The sequence below is a fragment of the Calliphora vicina genome, chromosome 1 (genome assembly GCF_958450345.1).
Source record: "Calliphora vicina chromosome 1, idCalVici1.1, whole genome shotgun sequence".
Classification (NCBI taxonomy): domain Eukaryota; kingdom Metazoa; phylum Arthropoda; class Insecta; order Diptera; family Calliphoridae; genus Calliphora; species Calliphora vicina.
The window spans coordinates 17,019,446-17,042,222 of NC_088780.1; the positions used below are offsets into that span (position 1 = coordinate 17,019,446).

The window sequence follows — 22,777 nt, forward strand, 5'->3', positions numbered from 1 at the left end:
AGTTTTTTTTCGCTAAATAAAAAAAAAATTTTTAAAAATTAAAAAACCAATTAAAAATTTTTTTCTTTCAAAAAATGAAAAAAAACTACTTTGGAAAAAAAAATTTGTTTACCTAAAAATATTTAAAATTTTTTGAAGTATAATCTGGTGAGGGGTATATAAGATTCGGCACAGCCTAATATAGCTCTCTTACTTGTTTTTTAACAGAAGATGCCAAAAAAAAACATCATTGTGATGGAGATTCCTCCATGCCATAAGAGGATCTGGGGGTCTAATATCTAAAGACTGGTGAACTAAAGCCTGATTAAATCCAAAACAGATTAACAAAATGTTTAACATCAAGAAACAACTTATGTTAATTTAAATAAATAATTTAAAAAATTTATAAATAAATACTTCCTTGAAACACTACTACTTTTAAAACTTGTTTTTTCAATATCGCAACTTGGCAAGAAAAAGAAAACAAACGCATTATTTGTGGGCAATGCTTTTTATAAATGTAATAAAATGCTGATTTTTATTGGAATTACAGCAAAAAAAGCAACAAGAAATTGCTTAATCTTTATTATTTTTGTAGAATTTGTTTTTAAAATAAAACAAACAAAAAAAAAGCGAAACTAAAGAATTGATTTCTTTAACATTTCATTACAAAACAACAAAAACAAGTTGCAGTTTCAGCCATTCAATATAATCACCAAAGAACATTCACTGCATTCAACAATCAATTCGCCGCCTTCGTCGTCTACTTCTTGCTCATCATCGTCATCAGCATGATGGTTGTGTTGAACGAAAACAACGCCTTCACTACCAGCAACAGCAGCAGCAGTACTACCACCATTATTTTCCACTTTATTGGGGCTGTTTTTATTGTTTTGGGTGCTGTCTGCGTCATCATCAACACCATTGTTGTCGTTGCTTTTGATTTGTGTTTCACGATGATGATGATGATGATCATGATTGCCTGAGCCGCAATATTGTTCAGCTGACTCATCCACAATATATTGACCGCCACAACGGCAATCATATGTATAAAGATATTTTGTTTCGCTTTCCTCCTCACTTTCCTTTATTATTTTGGGCTCCACCATCACCTTCTGTTCTTCTTCATTGTCTTGAAAATACTCTCCCGTATTCAGTTGCTTTTTCATTTCACTCAATTTAATGTGGGCATAAATATTATTGTGCGTCTGAAATTTATTCAGCAATTGTTCAGCATCATAGTGTTTACGTTTCACAGGGTCTTTCAAACAATTCCAGGCCTCCGTTATGGCTACAAATTCCGAGTTGTTATTAGCTGCCTCATTGCTATTCTTCGTTACTAATTTATTGTGTGTGTTTTCCAATTGCTGTTGCAATTTGTCGGGATGACATTGTAAAATCAATTGTTTATAGTTTGATTTCAATTCATCAGCCGTTGCAGTGTTAGAGGCATTTAAAATTTCATAGAAATTACTAGGTTTCGTTGTGGACGACATGCTTGCTCAATTAATTGCGCTGTTATTCCTATATTTGTCTAAGTGTGATCGTTACTCGGTACGGTGATCTGTAAGTAAGAATAGTTGAGGTTGGGAATTTGTTTTAAAAGGCTTTTTCCATAGTTTATCAAAGTACTTACAGATACGAGTAGAGTGAAATGAATTGAATTTGGAATGAAGACGAAATCTAATGTTTTTTTTTTGTTTTTTTATTTGTTTTAATCCCCCTTGATATATAAACTATAATATGTTTTTAGAGAAATTGCCAAGTCGCGTGTGTAACACACCTTAGCGATGCGATAATAATTTTTAAAAAGGCCATACCTTTATTTTATTTTAGTTGGTTGTTTGTTTGTTTGTTTAATTTTTATTTGTCGTTGTTTCACTACCGCAAACTTTTCCAATTGCTCATCATACAAAGTTTATATTTTATACGTTTTAAGGATTATGTTTGGTTTGGTTTGGTTGATGATAGTATTATGCAGTGTGATATTTTAATGGAAGTTCAATAATAATGGTGACCGACCACTCACTCCTTTTAAAAGTTCAATGGATTTTTTTAACTTAACATTAAAGAAGAAATTCATAACGATGACCATACAGTGGTTGACAAAACAATGGAAACTTTTCCAAATATTTCATTAGTGGCCTAAAATCTGAAATAATTTTTTAAAAAATTTTAACATTTTTGTTGTATTTTATTTGTATAGGTACTTTTATTAACTTAATTTAACAAAAAACAAAGGTCATAATTAATTAAATTCTAAAAATGAGAAAACAAAATTAAAAGATTTTTTCTTTATTACGGCATTGACAAAACAATGGAAACTTAGGTATTATTTTAACAAATATGGTCAATATTTTGTTGGGTATCCCTTATTTTTTATAACTGCTACACATCGACGATGCATTGAACCAATTAAAGAGTCAATGGTCGGTCTCCTTTGAAATATTTTGCCATTCCCTTATAACCGCCTCCGATAAATCTTCCTTCCTGGTGTAATTTTGGTTCCTTATTTTACGATCTACAATTTCCCATAGATTTTCTATGGGATTGAGATCTGGCGATTGGGCAGGCCACTTCAAAACACGTACCTCGTTGGATTGTAACACTCGGTTACAACCCTAGAGGTGTGTTTCGGGACGTTGTCGTGTTGGAATCTCCAAACTAGGGGCATATTTTCCTCAGCGTATGGATACATAACATCGTTTAATAATGTTCTGTATCCTATACCTGTCATGGTATCTTTTATAATATATAATTGGGACCATACCTTGCCCTGAAAAACATCCCCATACCATAATATTGCCACCGCCAAACTTTACAGTCTTATTTGTGTACTTTGGATCTAATCTTTTTCCCTTTGGTCATCTTACGAATGTTCTCCCATCACTGCCACTTAAATTGTATTTGGATTCGTCGGAAAAGAGGGCAATATTCCATTTCTGTATCAACCAGTTTAAATGACCTGGTTCAATGGTTCTTTTTAGAAATGAGTGGCTTTTTCACAGGACGTTAGCAACCAACACCAGCCTCATTTGCCATGCGACTAACTGTTCGGGTACTTATTTCTAATTTTAGGCTATTAACAACCTCTCGAGGAGTTATTTTTGGCAATTTCTTGAACTCTCTCGCTATTAAATTATCTTGTCTAGGAGTAGTAGTCTTACGAGGTCTTCCACCTAAATGTTGAGTTTTTACAGAACCGGTCTCACGAAATTTCTTTATAATTTTTGAAACTGCTGATTTATTTATTGAATATTTGTCACAGATACTTTTTTGTTTTAAACCAGCTTTAAAATCGTTAATTATTTTATTTTTTAAGTCTTCACAAATCTTAACTTTAACCATTTTCGTTAACTTTGAAAAAAGCAATTATGCGAAAAACTTAGAAAAAGAAATTGTGAAAAATTACCAGAATTTAAAAATAAAATAACTGTAAACAGGATGCTTTTTACATCGTTTTTTAAAATATTATTTTCGTTTTACACTTCTTTCTTGCAGAAGTTTAAAAGATTCCATTGTTTTGTCAGTAGCGAAGAAATAGTGAATATTTTTAATTTTGTTCCCTTTTTTCAGAATATAATTAATTATGTTGTTTGTTTTTCAGTTAATTTATATAAATAAAACTATACAAGTAAAATATTTAAATATAAAATTTCAAAAAAAAACCCGGAAAATTGTGCAAGAATTCTCGGGAATTATTTTCTTTAGTTTTATGTGATGTTTTTTGAACTTGACTTTCTCTAAATACTACGGTATTCAATTAATCGGGTTTCAGGTTTAATCGGTTAATCGAGCAAATAATTAATCGAGGTTTAGATTTAATCGGTTAATAATCGGTTAATTTAAAATTATTCGATTAACCGAATAATTTATATTTTCATTTCAAATTGAAAATACAACAACGAATTTTGTATAGGTACAAAAACATAAAAAAATGGCAAATAAGGTATGTATTTGAGATAATTTTTGTAAACATATCGCCTATTTGCTGCAACAACATCATTATTCAAAATCCGTGTTTATTGAACTGAGTAATACAAAATATGAGCTGTTCTATAATCTTTCATATAGTTTTATCAGGTTAGAAAGATATTAAAATCTCCTATTTAAATTTCTGAAATCGCATGACTTGTTTAAGAAATAGTAAAATGTCATAAAATATTCAAAGATATTTTTCTCGAAACGACTTTTTTTGAATTATGACGTTGTTGCAGCAAATGAGCGATGTGTGAGTTTTTTATAGTTTTAGTGAGATCTTCTGAAATAATCTTTTATAAAAAGAATATAATTTAAACGATTTTTTCTTTAGATTTAATAAAACTTTTCTTGGAATAAACTGTCTCGATTGTATATTTTGGAGAAATCAAGAATATTCCTTTTTGGATTGTTTTAGATATTGATTAATTTAATAGTTTCGTTCAGTTATGATAAAAGACTCATTTCAAAAAAAAAGTTTACATGTAAATTAAATATGTCAGTTGTTATACATACTCACTAAACATGTTTATTGGATGTTCAAAAAATATCTAATTTTAATTTGAAATTTGTATTTGAATTGAAATGGAAAAATAAATACAAAATAAAATTTAAAGTGCAAAAAAAGGAATTTCGGTTAATCGGTTAATCGACACAAATTAATCGGTTTATTTGTTATTTGAAAATCGGCAATTTCAAATTATTCGAACAGTTAACCGTCCAAAATTAATCGGTTAACCGATTAACGGTTAATCGATTGAATACCCTACTAAATACGCTTAAAAAAATTTAACCCAAATAGACCAATAAAAAGTTAATTATTCAAATTATTCCAAAAACTCGTGAATGATCAGGGCTGTCACAGAATTCCATTCCTATCGAAAGTGGAATTATTTTAGTATTTTACTTTTTCACAAAGAGTAAACGAAATTTTTTGGAATAAAAGCAGCTTCCATGGAATTGAATTTTCTTTAATACTAGCTGTCCCGACAAACGTTGTTCTGCCATAGCTCACACAAAGTCAATATAATAGTACTCCAAATATGCAATAATAAATTTTTACTTTGTATGGGAGCCGCTGTGCCGATTGTTCCTATATAGGTCAAGTGAAACTAAACCATCCAGGGACCCACTCAAACACACACAACAAATTTCATCGAAATAGTCCCAGCCGTTAAGGAGCAGTTCAGTTACTAATAACACACGTACAGAAGAATTATGTATATACAGTGGTTGACAAAACAATGGAAACTTTTCAAAATATTCCATATGTAGCCCAAAATTTAAAATATTTTTTTAAAATAAATTTTTTTTTTAGTATTTTACTTGCATAGTTTTATTTATATAAATTAACTGAAAAACAAACAACATAATTAATTATATTCTAAAAAAAGGGAACAAAATTAAAATATTCACTATTTCTTCGCTACTGACAAAACAATGGAAACTTTTAGAAAGAAGTGTAAAACGAAAATAATATTTAAAAGAACGATGTAAAAAGCATCCTGTTTACAGTTATTTTATTTAATTTTTAAATTCTGGTAATTTTTCACAATTTCTTTTTCTAAGTTTTTCGCATAATTGCTTTTTTTTAAAGTTAAGGAAAATGGCTAAAGTTAAGATTTGTGAAGACTTAAAAAATAAAATAATTAACGATTTTAAAGCTGGTTTAAAACAAAAAAAGTATCTGTGACAAATATTCAATAAATAAATCAGCAGTTTCAAAAACTATAAAGAAATTTCGTGAGACCGGTTCTGTAAAAACTCAACATTTAGGAGGAAGACCTCGTAAGACTATTCCTAGACAAGATAATTTAATAGCGAGAGAGTTCAAGAAATTCCCAAAAATAACTCCTCGAGAGGTTGTTAGTAGCCTAAAATTAGAAATAAGTACCCGAACAGTTAGTCGCAGGGCAAATGAGGCTGGTCTTGTTTTCAATCGTCCTGTGAAAAAACCACTCATTTCTAAAAAGTCCTGCTCGTCTACAATTTGCCAGGAATCATTTAAACTGGTCGATACAGAAATGGAATACTGTCCTCTTTTCCGACGAATCCAAATACAATATAAGAGGCAGTGATGGGAGAACATTTGTAAGACGACCAAAGGGAAAAAGATTAGATCCAAAGTACACAAATAAGACTGTAAAGTTTGGCGGTGGCAATATTATGGTATGGGGATGTTTTTCAGGGCAAGATATGGGCCCAATTCATATTATAAAAGATACCAACCATGACAGGTATAGGATACAGAACAATATTAAACGATGTTATGTATCCATACTCTGAGGAAAATATGCCCCTAGTTTGGAGATTCCAACACGACAATGACCCGTTGTAATCGAGTAGTTACAATCCAACGAGGTACGTGTTTTGAAGTGGCCTGCCCAATCGCCAGATCTCAATCCCATAGAAAATCTATGGGAAATTGTAGATCGTAAAATAAGTAGCCAAAATTACACCAGGAAGGAAGATTTATCGGGGGCGGTTATAAGGGAATGGCAAAATATTTCAAAGGAGACCATTGACTCTTTAATTGGTTCAATGCAACGTCGATGTGTAGCAGTTATAAAAAATAAGGGATACCCAACAAAATATTGAGTTATTGCAAAGTTTAGACCATATTTGTTAAAATAACACATAAGTTTCCATTGTTTTGTCAATGCCGTAATAAAGAAACCTTTTAATTTTGTTTTCTCATTTTTAGAATTTAATTAATTATGTCCTTTGTTGAATTTGTTAAATTAAGTTAATAAAAGTACCTATACTAATAAAATACTACAAAAATTTTAAACTTTTTTAAAAAATTATTTAAAATTTTATGCCACTAATGAAATATTTGAAAAGTTTCCATTGTTTTGTCAACCACTGTAAATCGCTAAAAAAAAAAGCGATAATTTTAAAAATAACAATCAAAATGTTTAATAGTTGTTTTATTTTAATTAGATTTTCTCTAATATCGTCTCAATTTCATTTCGATAATTCTGTATTTTGCTTCTTTAGAAGAAGTTGAACATTTTTTTCGGAATGAAATCTGCAATTTTCCGAACAAATAAGTGGGTGGTTTAGTTGGCAAAGCTTTTTACAATGACACCAATCTGTATTTTTCAACATTAATATTATCAGTTTTATACTTTAAATTAGTATTGTCCAATCAAACAGTTTTTTATATTTCAAAAAATGCATAAAATTCAAAAAAAACAAAAAAAAAATTGCAAAAGTGCAAAATTTCTTTGCAAACCCACATGGTACCTTCCACTGTGCTAAATTTGTTATAAAACATCTTTTTTTTTTGTAAATAACCATCGTAATTAACAAAATTTTACTTTTGCTTTCGCAACAAGCTGATGGTTAAAATAACTAACTGTTTAAACAAACATTAAAAACAAAATTTAATAATTTCGCTTTTTCCAAATAAATTACTTTTCAATGACTGCTAGTAATTAATTTTGATGAAATCCTAAACAATATTAAACCAACAAAACTAAAAATTTTGAAAATAAAGAGGAAATTGACAATAATTACTGCAGTTTACAAAGAAATTGGGACAAAATGACATTTAAAAACAATTTAAACGAAAAACAACAAAAATCAAATGCCATATGAATGACCGATACAAGGACAGACGAACAGGCAGACGAAGAAAATTTAAAAAAAAATATAAACAAAAAAAACCGACCGGTAGTAACGGTACAGACAAAAAAAAAATAACAAAAAACATACAGCGCAAATGCAAAAGAAAGTAGTGGAGGTAGATAAATGATAGTAAGTGAAGTTGTTGTTGTTGTTTAAGTTGGGGCAAATGTTTTTGTTGTTTATTTGTTTGTAATCTACAATATAAGTTCCTTGTCGACTAGAATAAAAGTATGTAGTGTGGCTTTTTAACTGGATGTTGGGATACGAGAGTACGATATAATTTAAAATACAATGACCTAATTTTAAAATAGCAACATACAGGGAAACTGCTGCTACTGCTTAAAACTCGTAAAATAAGGAACCGAATAAATATCCAACTGAAAAAATCTATAGTAGACAATAAATTTATGGTAGAAAGCAAAAAAATAAATAACAGGAAATAAAGTAAAATAGACACCAAAGCCCCTACTATAATTAAGAAGAGATTTATTTACACCTATCTTGATCTTAGCTTTTTTTTATGCAAATTTTATTATAATAAAGAAATTAAGGAAGATAAATTCTCATTTGTAAACATTTCACAACAAAATGTAGAAAAGCAGAAAAAAACACAATGAATAATTACCACAAGAAATAAAAAAAAATGAAAGAACTCGAAGAAAAAATCCCACATTAATTATTATTAACTTAATACACTTATTTTTAAATGCCTTTCAATGTAGTATTAATTTATTATATATATGTATAGTTGAATATAATATAAACATAGCAGCTAACTAATAGTATTATATGCTTAGGTACTTGCCTTTTTAGGAAATTTCAGAAGAGATCAGTCGTCACACAGACAATTGGAAATATAAATGCAATAAATTCGATATGGTAAAGGCGGTAGTTAATATAGTTTATTTTTGTTTTTAATAAACATCACTTAATTAGTTTTTTCTTTTATTTGTATTAAGAAATTCACACACTTTTTATATTATGTTTGCGAAATAATATAAATTTATTTTGCTTTATTTAATAATTAGTAGTAGCCGTAATAAAAAATAAAGAATCACATTAACTAAACTCCATAAAATCACTTAATAGAAAGACGAATAATCACTGAAAAGAAAATGTAAAAAGATGTGAATAAGAAAACGGTAATTTCACAGAGTTGCAAAGAATTGTACTAAAAAATAAAAACAAAGCTGCCACATTAAATAAATAAAAACAAAACAGAGTAGAGTTGTATTTTTAGGTTAGGGTTTACAAAATAGTAGTAAAATGAAATAGGCTATTTTTAGTAAATTCTCGAATCGGCAAAGCTATTTTTCAATATTTTTCCGAATTATAAATGGCTGGATTCAAAGTAAATTAATAAAGTAGCGACAGTACTACAACAAATACAACATTTACAAAAACCACAAGCAATTTTGTTTTTGGTTTAAGGTCTGAGCTGTCAAAGTTGCCTGTTGTTGTTTTTGCTTTTGGGCTTGTTGTATTTTTCGCCACAACAACCACAAGTGAATTGACAATTCAGACCAAAGTAAAAAAATAGTCAGCTGTTCTACTGAGTCTACTTTATTAATTTACTTTGGCTGGATTGAAGAATCCTATTAGTCCCATAAGAAATACAAGGTTTTTATGTGTAAGGTGTTTAGTAGTGAGCCAGAGTGTGTCTACTACTACTTTTTACAGCCTTAAAGGCGCCTTTTACTTTTTTTGTAATAATTTTTATGAATAAAATTTATTTGGGAAAAATATATTTTAAAATATAACTTTATTTATATACAAAATATATTTCATACAATTTTAGCTAAATGTTTAAGACGACAGCCTTTGAAGTTTGGCGCCATGAACAGGAATTACCCAAGTTAATTACATTGATCAAGGAATTGGATGACAATTTGGCTGGCGGTTTACCTTTGGGTATTGTCACAGAATTGTGCGGAGCTCCTGGAACTGGTAAAACACAATTCTGGTAGGTTTTGTGAGCTAAATAATGATTTAAATGTTTTAATTTGGCTTTTCTATTTGCAGTTTGCAGCTGTGTTTAAATGTTCAATTTCCGGAACAAATGGGTGGTTTGGGTGGCAAAGCTTTTTACATAGACACCAATCAGGATTTTTCACCATATCGTTTGAAAGGTAGGGAATTTCTATATGAAAGTTATTTGAAGTTGATAATTTTAATGTTTGTTTATGTCCAATTAATGAAAAGTTTTTCCGGTGCGTGAAATTTGGACCTCCAGGTTAAGCCATTTAAGCGCTAGCCGCGGCTGCCTCAAGCCCGAAGACTTATTTAAAGATTAATGCTATAAAATTATCTAATGTATAAAGCCAATTGGAGGGGTATTAAAAATCTTTTTCTGTGTTTTATTTTAATTTAAAGTTCTCCGCCTCTATATTAAATCTCCCTAATAAACCATTGGTGTCAAAGTGGCCCTTTAAGTGGACATTTCTGATTTTCATGAAATGTTAATACAGTGAAGCTGGAGTTTGACATACATACCGAGTAAAAAGTTCTTGATTTCGGCAGAGAGCCGTCCATACAGAAAATATACATCTTGATTTGTTTCCATCTTTTTTTTTCTCCAACGGAATTGTTTATGTTGGCTTTGTTGCCCTCCTATATATATAGTCATAATTAATAAGAATAATAACGAATTATAAAGTCGTATGATCCTTTACTGAATACCTATAACCTGTAATTATACAGGCCTATTTCACGATGTCGAAAGAAAAATGATTAGAAAAAAATTGTATGGAAACTATTCGACTCATTTTTCTTTCGACATCGTGCACCAGACAGTAAGTGTTACGAAAACAAAGCTATTGAAGTTATTATCAGATTCCTAACCAATATTCTTATAAAAAATTTAATTTTTTTTTATTTTTTCCTCTACAGAATTAGCTGAAGACATGGAACAACGTTTTCAACACACTTTTAAGAAGCTATACTCCAATATAGCATCACCCTCAGCATCCTCCCAAATTCACAATTTTCAAGCCGGCAATTTATTAAAGAATGTTTCGTATGTCTACTGCACCAACTACACAGATTTAATGGCCATCATACACAATTTTCGTAATATTTTCAAAGAAGATCTTAGATTTAAACTCATCATTATTGATTCGTTTTCATTTTGCATACGTCAGTTGGATGATGTTAAACTGCGCACGCGTATAATTTATGAAATTTTAAATGATTTACAGATTCTGGCTGTGGAATACAATGTGGCGGTAAGTGGTTATAACAAGAAATTTGTAAATTTATTTTGTTTTAATAGTGATAATAAACAAATTTCAATAGTTTTGGTATTTAGTTATTTTAGGATTAAAAATTTCAAGAAAAAGTTGTTAAAACTAATAGTTTTAATACAAAAATATACAGATAATAGCATATCATAAATCCATCATAAACGCAGTTCAAAATAAAAAAAAATCTAACAAATTTTGGACTCCTTTTTATTTTATCACTAGTTGACCGCCCCGGCTTCGCCCGGTAGCATTTACTAATGTTAGTTCTTCAAGCTTCTCCCACATACAACTGCCTGTTCTTATTTATTAGCAAATAAAATATCTAAATTTGTACTGCATACTTTAGGGATCTTTTTTTTATTGCTGTTGACTGGACTCAATTTTTTCCAAGTTTTACCCGGAATTTTTTAATTTTTTTCCTTTACAAACCATCTCCTTAAATTTCGAATCGAATAAAAAAAATCAGCCAAATCGCTTCAGCCGTTCTCACGTGATGAGATGATAGATAGATATTCCATTATTTTGTTCTAAATTAAAAAAAACCCTTTCTTTTTTTATTTATCCAAGGATTTGTTCCCTTAATTAAATTTGATTCTTTTTTCAGGTCATAATCACCAATGAATTAACCACCCGCCACATAGACAACAACTGGATTGTGGCACCTGCCCTGGGAGACTCTCATACCCATAAAATTAATCAAAGATTGATATTATCTCAGGAAGCTGATAAAGAGCATCGTGTGGTGTTGATTGATAAATCGGTTTTATGTGATAAAATCGCTGTACGTTTTAAGGTAAGACGAATTTTACACTGTAAAACTAAATTTAGCAATTATTTGTAGATTAAGGGACCAAACGATTTATTTTTATAGCCTTCATTCCGTTTGTAATTTCCACATTTTTTATTTGCAATCCCATAAAGTGTATAGCTAGCGTAGTCTATACGGCTATGTCCGTCTGTATGTTGAAATCATTAAATTTTTAAAATCGAGATATAAGGTAAAAACCAGTACAACCTCGATTTTGGCCTATTTATACCCTACACCACCATAGTGGGGAGGGTATTATGCGTTTGTGCAGATGTTTGTAACGCCCAAAAATATTAGTCTAACACCCACTTTAAATTATACCGATCGACTTAGAATCACTTTCTGAGTCGATTAAGCGATGTCCGCCCGTCCGTCCGTCTGGTCGGCTGGCTGGCTGGCTGTCCATGTAAACCTTGTGCGCAGAGTACAGGTCGCAATTTTGAAGATATTTCGATCAAATTTGGTACATATTATTATTTCGGCTCAAGGATCAAGCCTATTGAAACTGGCTGAAATCGGTCCACTATTTCACCTAGCCCCCATACAAATGTCCTCCCGAAATTGGACTTTATCGGTCATAAATGTTTAATTTATAAATGTATCTCCACAAATTCCGCTCCAAATAAGTTTTATATATACAAAATTCATGTCACCAAATTTTGTTACGATCGGTCCATAATTAGTCATAGCTCCCATATAGACCCGCTTCCGAAAATCACTTTAACGTGCATAAATCGCTTAAAAATGTTGGTAAACACACAAAATTCAACATAGTTAACTTTAATATAGACATAAATCACACGACCTAATTTCATGGTGATCGGTCCATAATTGGTCATAGCCCCCATATAACCCCACTTCCGAAAATCACTCAAAAATATAAATTATTGAAATTTTAAAAGAAAAAAATTTTTTGCTCTTTTACTTAGTGTAGGGTATTATATGGTCGGGCTTGACCGACCATACTTTCTTACTTGTTTTGATCTACAGTGGTTGACAAAACTATGGAAACTTTTCCAAATATTCCATTGTAGCCCAAAATTTCAAATATTTTTTTTAAATAAAAATTATTTTTTAGTATTTTACTTGTATAGTTTTATTTATATAAATTAACTGAAAAACAAACAACATAATTACATAATTATATTCTGAAAAAAGGGAACAAAATTAAAAATATTCACTATTTCTTCGCTACTGACAAAACAATGGAAACTTTTAAACTTCTGCAAGAAAGAAGTGTAAAACGAAAATAATATTTAAAAGAACGATGTAAAAAGCATCCTGTTTACAAAAATAACTCCTCGAGAGGTTGTTAATAGCCTAAAATTAGAAATAAGTACCCGAACAGTTAGTCGCAGGGCAAATGAGGCTGGCTGGTCTTGGTTGCTATCGTCCTGTGAAAAAACCACTCATTTCTAAAAAGAACCGTTCTGCTCGTCTACAATTTGCCAGGGATCATTTAAACTGGTCGATACAGAAATGGAATACTGTCCTCTTTTCCGACGAATCCAAATACAATTTAAGAGGCAGTGATGGGAGAACATGTGTAAGACGACCAAAGGGAAAAAGATTAGATCCAAAGTACACAAATAAGACTGCAAAGTTTGGCGGTGGCAATATTATGGTATGGGGATGTTTTTCAGCGCAAGGTATGGGCCCAATTCATATTATAAAAGATAACATGACTGGTACAGGACATTAAACGATGTTATGTATCCATACGCTGAGGAAAATATGCCCCTAGTTTGGAGATTCCAACACGACAACGACCCGAAACACACCTCTAGGGTTGTAACCGAGTGGTTACACAATCCAACGAGGTACGTGTTTTGAAGTGGCCTGCCCAATCGCCAGATCTCAATCCCATAGAAAATCTATGGGAAATTGTAGATCGTAAAATAAGGACCCGAAATTACACCAGGAAGGAAGATTTATCGGAGGCGGTTATAAAGGAATGGCAAAATATTTCAAAGGATACCATTGACTCTTTAATTGGTTCAATGCATCGTCCATGTGTAGCAGTTATAAAAATTAAGGGATACCCAATAAAATATTGAGTTATTGCAAAGTTTAGACCATATTTGTTAAAATAATACCTAAGTTTCCATTGTTTTGTCAATGGTGTAATAAAAAAATCTTTTAATTTTGTTTTCTCATTTTTAGAATTTAATTATATCCTTTGTTTAATTTGTTAAATTAAGTTAATGAAAAAATAAAATAAAATTTTCAAAAAAAATATTTCAGATTTTAGGCCACTAATGAAATATTTGGAAAAGTTTGGTCAGAATAGGAAATAAAAAATTTAAACCGAATTTTTTTTTCATAAAAAAAAAAATTTTTTGTATAAATTAGTTTTCACTAATAAAATAAAAACAAACAATTTTGGAAATTTTTTTTTTTAAATTTTTAAAAAATTAAAAATTTTCCTTTTTTATTTTTCAACCCTTTTTTCGCTAAAACCCTTTACAAAAAACGCCAACTTCAAAATCTTACAAAAATTCAAAAATGCGGTGTTTTTTAGCTTTTATTTTGAAACAATTTATTCAAAGTATTAGCCATTGTAAGCTATGACCTTTTCCCATCTTTCTGGCACCATATGGATTCCGTGCCAAAAGAACTGCTCATCTTTTGAAGCCAAGAACTTATCAAGCCAATTTCAGATACTCTGTTCCAAAGTGAAGCGTATCCCAGAGGAAGCGTTCTCCAACGTTCGAAACAAATAGTAATAGGACAGGGCACGGTCTGGCTTATAAAGCGGGTGAGGCAAAACTTCCCAACCACTTCATTCTAAATACTTTTTAACTGGTATTGCTACATGTGGCCGAACGTTGTCATAATGGAATATTACGGTTTCATGCCTAGCCTCATATTCTGGACGTTTTTCGTCGCTTCAAACGAATCGGTTGCATTCGCTACATGTTCCCTTTGATGGTCTGGTCAGATTTCAGCAGCTCATAATAGATAGGACCATTTTGCTACCACCAAATACAGAGAATTACCTTAGCGTTATGGATATTTGGCTTTAGTAACGATTCGGCTGGTTGGCCGGGCTTCACATAAAATATCTTACGCTCGGGTTATCGTAATGTATTAATTTTTCATCGGAAGTATTAATTCGGTGCGAACATGATTTCTTTTATAGCGTTTAAGCATCATTTCAACGTCTTTAAGCTTCAGTTCGTATGGTAGCCATTTTCCCTGCTTTTGGATGAATCCTGCTGCTCGCAAACCTTATGAAATTGCTGCTTGAGTAGCTCCCAATGATTTTGCAAGCTCTTGTTGAGTTTTACAACAATCTTCATGAAGTAATGACTCCAATTCTTGGTATTAAAACTTTTTATGACTGGCTGGCCTGGGCGATCTGTGTCTTCCGTGTCAAAATCACTACTTCTGAACCGAACAAACCATCTCTCGCACTTTGAAACCGATGAAACACATTCACCATAAGCTTTGGTGAGCAATCGCTGTGCTTCAGCGTTACTTTTTTCTAAATTAAAGAAGTAAAGGAAAACTTCGCTCAAATGACGCTTTGTTGGTACAAAATTCGACATTCTCGATGTGAAAAAAAACTTTCTTGTTTACACTATAAATAGGCAACGACTTCTGCAGACGTTGTCAAAACGAGGAGAAGGAGCATTTTTCATCTTCTTTGTCCGGCATTAGGAGATCTACGCTTAAGGTTTCTGGGACATCGTTCCCTAAATAGTTTTTCTGAGCTCTCGAATATGAGGCTAGAGTGCATTAATGCCCTAATAAGGAATAGTAATTGACTAACCAGACCAGACATGAGAATCTCCATAGAGTGACCTAATAACTCATTAGCTATTAATAATCTCCTCTCTCTTTGTTTCTTCAAACCTCTTCCTGTACACTTTTCAATCTTTAAAAAAAAATTAAAAACCCAAGTTTCACCAAAAACTCCAAATCCAAAAAATGCTCTTATAAAATGGATCTTCAAATGGGGACTTCCGAACAGTTGTAGCGGCCATTTTGTTGAAGCTACATCTGTTGTATTGGCAGTCATTTATTCAGTTGGTTTTACCAAATCACTGGCCGTATGTAGCGTTCAACAACACCTTCAAATGATAAAATTGTTTTATAAAAATGGGTGTTCTGTTCGGACAGGGTTCCGCGCCCGAACGACTATTCACAGTGTGGAGGATAAATTTGAGTCTACTGGTTCAGTAAAGAATGAACCATCCCTAAAAAATCATTACAATTTAGGTCGTCTTCGATTTCATTCCACTCTTTTTTATGTTTATTTTATTTAAACCTCTATTAAAGCTTCTAGCCAAATACGTTTTCTTTTCCATTATTTTAACCAACTTAAAATATTGTGCTTGCATCGTAATTTTTAATCTAAAATGTTTGAAAATCATCTGAAAAAAATTTTATGTAAAATTTGTTACTTGTTTTCACTTTTTCTACTCTAGTCGTGAGTAAATTTTCTAACGACAGTTTTTTTTTCTGTTTTGACAGGCAAATACGCCAAACACGATACCGTTTTAACGGGTAGTTTGTAATAGATTTGTATACATAGTCGTATTTATTGGCGTATTCGCCAACCACGATACCATTTTATAAAAACGCTCAATAAACGACACAAAAACGCCAACTACGATAAGGGTGATTGTTTGGTGTGGATTTTGGGCTGGCGGTACATATTCGATTTGAGGGCATGGTCATCTCACATTGTGAACATGCCACTGAGATCGTTCGATTTGACCACGTTAGACTTTTTCATGTGGGGGTTTTTTAAGTCGCAGGTCTATGCGAATAAGCCACAAACCACAGCGGTCTTCAAAGCCAATATAGCATAACCCATGCTATCCTTACATAATGACATCGATAGGCCTTACAAACGAATATAAAATGTCGATGATATCTTACAAACACTTTGTTTTATTAAAATTTAAAGATAGAAAGCGCTTAAAGAAAACCCTTTAAGAACATTCATTATAAATCATTTTGCTAATTTGTTAAATTTAGAAAAAATATTTATTAAAAGGACTCTACTTTTGTTTTATCTAAAAAACAAATTTTTCTCTGATTCATTTACCCACCTGTTGCACAGTGTTATTTGTTTCCAAAGAAATTAACCAATTCTTTTTATCTTTTCATTATTTCTTTAGATAACATCAAATGGCATACGCAGTATATAACATCTTGAAATAATTGTTAAATTTGTAAGGCATTGCAAACAAGTTATAAGATGGAGGGAGGGTGAGTGATTGTTTTTTGTTGTTTAAATAACTAATTTATGATAAAAAAAAATAAAAATAACCGAAATGATACATTTTGATCTGGTTTAGTGTACAAGTATGTAGCCAGTAAGTAGTAAACGTCATTGTTGATTATTCACTAATGACGCATTATGATTGTATTGAAATCCAATGATATGCTGGATAAATGATCACGTGATTGTAAATGAAACTTTTTTCTCGCGCAAATCTGCTCTTTTGTTTTTTTTTTATTTTTAAGAAAGAGTATGAAGAGTGTTTTATAGAAAACTGGAATGTAAGTAGTCATTCAACTTTGTACTGGATGTTTTCAAATATACAATCTCACAACTCTGCCTTGCTCTATGAGATTTAAAGTGGAAAATTCTAATTAATTTGCAAAACAAAATGGGAGACCAGACAATTTTGTTATAATGTTTATAGAGAGAGAGATGGGGAAAAAACAATTGTTTATAAATCTAATTGCAATATCTGTTTTCTGTATTCTCATTTTCAAATTTTCGTTGAGAAAAAAAAAAAAACCTCAACTACAATGTCATTATTTATTTAACTACGTATTAACATGTTTATTATTTGATTCTTTTTATTTTATTGTACGAGTAAATATGTATATGACTGTTTGTGTAATAATTGTTTTATTGTGATTCATCAATATTCCAAGGTGTATCTTTCTTATTACTCAAATCGTTTGTATTCATTTATGATGCTGTTTAATTTCAATTTAAATTTTTTTGTTTATCATTGTAGCTATGCTTAAGAATTTAATTTCATAATTTGTGATTCAAAAAGGAAGTCAAATAATGTGAAATTAGTTTGTTAATTATTTTAATACTATTATATCATTTGTATGTGAGAATTGTTTGGTTTTTTTTATTTTGCTTAGCTTAAATAGTATTCATATTTGTAATTAAATTCAGGTTTGTTAGGAATGTATTCCGTAGACTTTTTTGCATTTTATTAAGAATTTTTAGTTTAAAGAGGGGGTTGCGTAGATTTGCTATTTCAAAATCATAACAAATTGTTGTATTTCTTTGATTCTTATACAGTGGTTGACAGTGGAAACTTTTCCAAATATTCCATATGTGGCCCAAAATTTAAAATATTTTACTTGTAGGTATAGTTTTATTTATATAAATTAAGTGAAAAACAAACAACATAATTAATTATATTCTGAAAAAAGGGAACAAAATTAAAAATATTCACTATTTCTTCGCTACTGACAAAATGGAAACTTTTAAACTTCAGCAAGAAAGAAGTGTAAAACGAAAATATTTAAAAGAACGATGTAAAAAGCATCCATCCTGTTTACAGTTATTTTATTTTTAAATTCTGGTAATTTTTCACAATTTCTTTTTGTAAGTTTTCGCATAATTGATTTTTTTCAAAGTTAGCGAAAATGGATAAAGTTAAGATTTGTGAAGACTTAAAAAAATAAAATAATTAACGATTTTAAATCTGGTTTAAAACAAAAAAGTATCTGTGACAAATATTCAATAAATAAATCAGCAGTTTCAAAAATTATAAAGAAATTTCGTGAGATCGGTTCTGTAAAAACTCAACATTTAGGTGGAAGACCTCGTAAGACGACTACTCCTAGATAAGATAATTTAATAGCGAGAGAGTTCAAGAAATTCCCAAAAATAACTCCTCGAAAGGTTTTTAATAGCCTAAAATTAGAAATAAGTACCCGAACAGTTAGTCGCAGGGCAAATGAGGCTGGTCTTGGTTGCTATCGTCATGTGAAAAAAACCACTCATTTCTAAGAAGAACCGTTCATTTAAACTGGTCGATACAGAAATGAAATACTGTCCTCTTTTCCGACGAATCCAAATACAATTTAAGAGGCAGTGATGGGCGAACATTTGTAAGACGACCAAAGGGAAAAAGATTAGATCCAAAGTACACAAATAAGACTGTAAAGTTTGGCGGTGGCAATATTATGGTATGGGGATGTTTTTCAGTGCATGGTATGGGCCCAATTCATATTATAAAAGATACCAACCATGACAGGTATAGAATACAGAAACATATTAAACTATGTTATATATCCATAAGCTGAGGAAAATATGCCCCTAGTTTGGAGATTACAACACGACAACAACCCGAAACACACCTCTAGGGTTGTAACCGAGTGGTTACATTCCAACGAGGTACGTGTTTTGAAGTGGCCTGCCCAATCGCCAGATCTCAATACCATAGAAAATCTATGGGAAATTGTAGATCGTAAAATAAGAACCCAAAATTACACCAGGAAGGAAGATGGCGGTTATATGGGAATGGTAATAAAGAAATCTTTTAATTTTGTTTTCTCATTTTTAGAATTTAATTAATTATGTCCTTTGTTTTTTTGTTAAATTAAATTAATAAAAGTACCTATACAAATAAAATACTACACAAAATGTTAAAATTTTTTAAAAAATTATTTCAGATTTTAGGCCTCTAATGAAGTTTCCATTGTTTTGTCAACCACTGTATATAGTGTTTGAATAAAGCAATTATTTTTAACCCTTCCCAGGAAAAATTTTGTGAATTTTTGTAATGACCACTAGTTATTTCATGCATTCTTTTGTAAGGAGTGGTGGTTACCCAGCTCATTATTTTATTTACTAGAATAAGTACTTATTTTTATGCAGGCTGGTAATGAACTTTTGCATTTAGCACAGCTATCTAGTGTGTTTGACTGGAAAACGGGAGGTTAGTGGTTCGCCACCTGTCAAAGCCATTAATTTTTTTGTTCATATCATATTCATTTATATGTTGATGTTAAAACTATTGTTAACTTACAATAAAATAACTCGTACATGGAGCAGTGAGTTAGCAGCTTGACTATCAAACACAAGCAAATAATGTGACTGTTCGATTCCCACACAAGGCAATATTTTTTGTGTTTTTTTTTTAGCTACATATTCTTGTTGTGAATTTACTACTTATTTCTCAACTGATTGTAAGTACATTTGTAAGCTTGACCACTGAATTTTTTAAAAATCTTGAACAACGGTAAGTAGTGTTTCAGTCAAATAATAAGTAGTTATCGCTTTGCTCCAATTATACTTGCTGGCTTACTAGGTAAGCAAAGTTTTTGCTGGGTTCGTTTAGATGCAACTAATATTGTGGTTACATGAATATACAATCTTCTATTTATAATGGAAGTTATAAATGGTTTTTTTTCTAGAGGCGGAGAAAATAATTGGAGTTTTAATAAGATTATTTTGTTTCCTCTTAACACGACCTTACAACATAAGGTGAAAGGTGTCAAATTCTTTAAAATTTCGAAATTTTTCTTAATTATATCTAAATCTATCTATATACAGTGACGGACAATACAATTGAATCACTAAATATAAATTCGATTAAAGCGGTAAATATATTAATGCTCATAACGTAAACAATAAATAGAAAAAAATAAAATAAAAAAATAACACATTCTTATGTTAAAAACGATGTCAAATCTAAAAGACTAAATAAAATATGCGACATTCAAATAGAATCAATCAGTCTTTAAATGATTAAAAATAAAAAATCATCATAAGAATTCGTTGTTTTCTTAATATTTTGTTGCATATCAATTATTTCTAATAAAGCATCAAATCTTTTGGGGATTGAATTTAACAAAGTTTCGCATGTAGATCGGGAAATTGCATACCTTATTTCCTGAATTTTCTGCCAAAGTTCTTCCTTGTTTTTCAATTTTTCAGGTCCGAGTTTGTCTTTTACTATTTTCCATAGGATTTAAGTCTGGTTATTGAGACGGCCATTCCATAACATGAATTTTGTTATATAAAAACCATTTTTGGCAAGACCTGACGTGTGCTTTGGGTCATTATCTTGCTGGAAGAGCCATTTTAAGGGCATATTCCATTCTGCATGTGGCTTTATAACATTCTTCAAAATATTTACATACAAGTGCTTATTCATATTTTCTTTAATCCAATAAATTGGACCAACGCAATACCAAGAAAAGCATCCCCATATAATAATATTTCCCCAACCATGTTTAAACGTTTTAGGTTTTTGCCATTTTTTGGACGTCTAACCCATGTCTTATCATCACTACCAATTAAATTAATGGTCGTTTCGTCCGTCCACAACACATTTTGCCAATTTTTTATATTTTCTGGCCCACACCAATCCTTATGATTGCTCCTGGTTTTAAATGAAATATTGGTAGTGATTCTATTGTAATGTCCGTCATTGTATATAAAAATGAAATGGTCCATGTATGTAATGTCATCTCGTGAGAACGGTTGGAGCGAGTTGGCTGATTTTTTTTTATTCGATTCGAAATTTTCAGGAGATGGTTTGTAAAGAAAAAAAATTTTAAAAATTACAGCTAAAACCGGCTTTTTTGAGTCCAGTCAACTGTAATAAAAAAGCTCCCTAAAGTATGCTGTACAAATTAAGATATTTTATTTGCAAATAAATAAGAACAAGCAGGGTTATTTGGGTTGGAGAAACTTGAAGAACTAATATTAGTAAATGCTACCGGGCAAAGCTATAGTTTTGAATAAATTTAATTAACAAATTTCCTACTGAGTTTTTAATTTCGAGTCAGTCCTTGAAAATATACAAATTTCATTTCTCATTTTTATCAAATTACCACGATTTTTCTTAATTTTAAATAAATTGAATAAAAAAAATTTCCTAAAACATCTAAATTTCGAATAATTTTTTATAATTCCAAAACTTTTTAAAAAAGTTCGAGAATATTTTGAAACACAATTCTTTGGCTTTTAATTTCTAGAGAAATAATTTAAAAATTTTAAATTTCGAGTAAATTTTTTTTTTAATTTGTGAACATAAAAAAAATATTGTTTTTTTAATAAACCTGGCCATAACCGGTTTATTCGATTTTTTTTTTAATTTAATTTAAAAAAAATAGGCTAGGTTGTTGAAAATAAATAAATAAAATAAATAAAAAAATAAACTTTTTCACGAATTTCGAGCTAGAGTTTTTGCTTTCGAATCAATCTTTAAAAAATTCCTAATTTCGAATAATTTTTGTTTTTAGTTCGAGAATAATATAAATAGGATTGACTTTTAATTTTTTTAATTTCGAGTCAATTAAAAAAAAATTATTCGAATTTTAAAATTTTGAAATGATTTTCTAGGAATTAAAAAAACTCTAGAAATAATAATAATTTAATGAAAACAAAAGCCAACGAATTTTATTTTGAAATAATCTCGAGATATTTTAAAAAATTCTTGATTTAAAAAAAAATTATACGAAATTTGGGAAAATTTTAATTTTAATTCCTAGAAAATCATTTCAAAATTTTAAAATTCGAATAATTTTTTTTTAATTCGAGAATATTTGAAAATAAAATTCTTTGGATTTTTTGCATTATATTACTACAAAGTTCTCGAGTTTTTTTAATTCCTAGAAAATTATTTCAATAATTTAAGATTCGAAATTTTTTTTTAGTTCTTGAAAATTTCAAAACAAAATTCGTAGGCTTTTTTCCATTAAATTACTATAAATTTTGAAAATCATTTTAAAATTCTTGTAAATTTTTTTAGATCTTGAAAAATTTCAAAATAATATTCCTTTGCTTTTTGCTTATAATGAGAAAATTGTCTATTTTCGATTAATCTAGAATAAATTTATAAAGTCTCTGACTAATTCCAAGTTATTTTATTACAAAGCTTGTGGTTATATGATTATAGCGGCTATTTATGGTGCAGGGTTTTTGGAAATTAAGAGCAAAAGTGAAACATAAATAAGACGTAGGAAAGTTCAAATAAAAAACAACTACTAAACCTTAAAACATGACTCACTTTTGGTTAGAATATAAATAACTAATAAAAACTAAAGAAATCTGTTTGAAAATAGGGGGGGGGGGGTTGGGTTTGGTTCTATGTACTTTGACATAGTTTTTAGCATACAACAAATATTTTTA

The 22,777-nt window shown here is 30.2% G+C and overlaps 2 protein-coding genes across 2 annotated transcripts; one reads left to right on the forward strand and one right to left on the reverse strand.

Moving 5' to 3' along the window:
- Positions 1–471: 471 nt before the first annotated feature.
- Positions 472–8,646, reverse strand: Dph4 (Diphthamide biosynthesis 4). Its single transcript, XM_065516489.1, has 2 exons — positions 8,396–8,646; positions 472–1,543 (listed from the first exon to the last, which is right to left on the reverse strand). The coding sequence occupies exon 2, from the start codon at positions 1,473–1,475 to the stop codon at positions 675–677; it is 801 nt and encodes a 266-aa protein (XP_065372561.1). The 5' UTR covers positions 1,476–1,543; positions 8,396–8,646; the 3' UTR covers positions 472–674.
- A 711-nt stretch (positions 8,647–9,357) lies between these two features.
- Positions 9,358–16,863, forward strand: spn-D (spindle D). Its single transcript, XM_065498400.1, has 5 exons — positions 9,358–9,553; positions 9,613–9,719; positions 10,480–10,814; positions 11,437–11,625; positions 16,773–16,863. Exons 1-5 carry the CDS (start codon positions 9,393–9,395, stop codon positions 16,800–16,802), a joined length of 822 nt encoding a protein of 273 aa, XP_065354472.1. The 5' UTR covers positions 9,358–9,392; the 3' UTR covers positions 16,803–16,863.
- Positions 16,864–22,777: the final 5,914 nt, after the last annotated feature.

Bases quoted from the DNA above. Each gene is read 5' to 3' on its own strand.
- spn-D (XM_065498400.1), top strand. From the start codon at position 9,393: ATGTTTAAGACGACAGCCTTTGAAGTTTGGCGCCATGAACAGGAATTA. The intron at 10,815-11,436 runs GTAAGTGGTTAT...TTCTTTTTTCAG, and splicing joins CTGTGGAATACAATGTGGCG to GTCATAATCACCAATGAATT. The intron at 11,626-16,772 runs GTAAGACGAATT...TTATTTCTTTAG, and splicing joins AAATCGCTGTACGTTTTAAG to ATAACATCAAATGGCATACG.
- Dph4 (XM_065516489.1), bottom strand. From the start codon at position 1,475: ATGTCGTCCACAACGAAACCTAGTAATTTCTATGAAATTTTAAATGCC.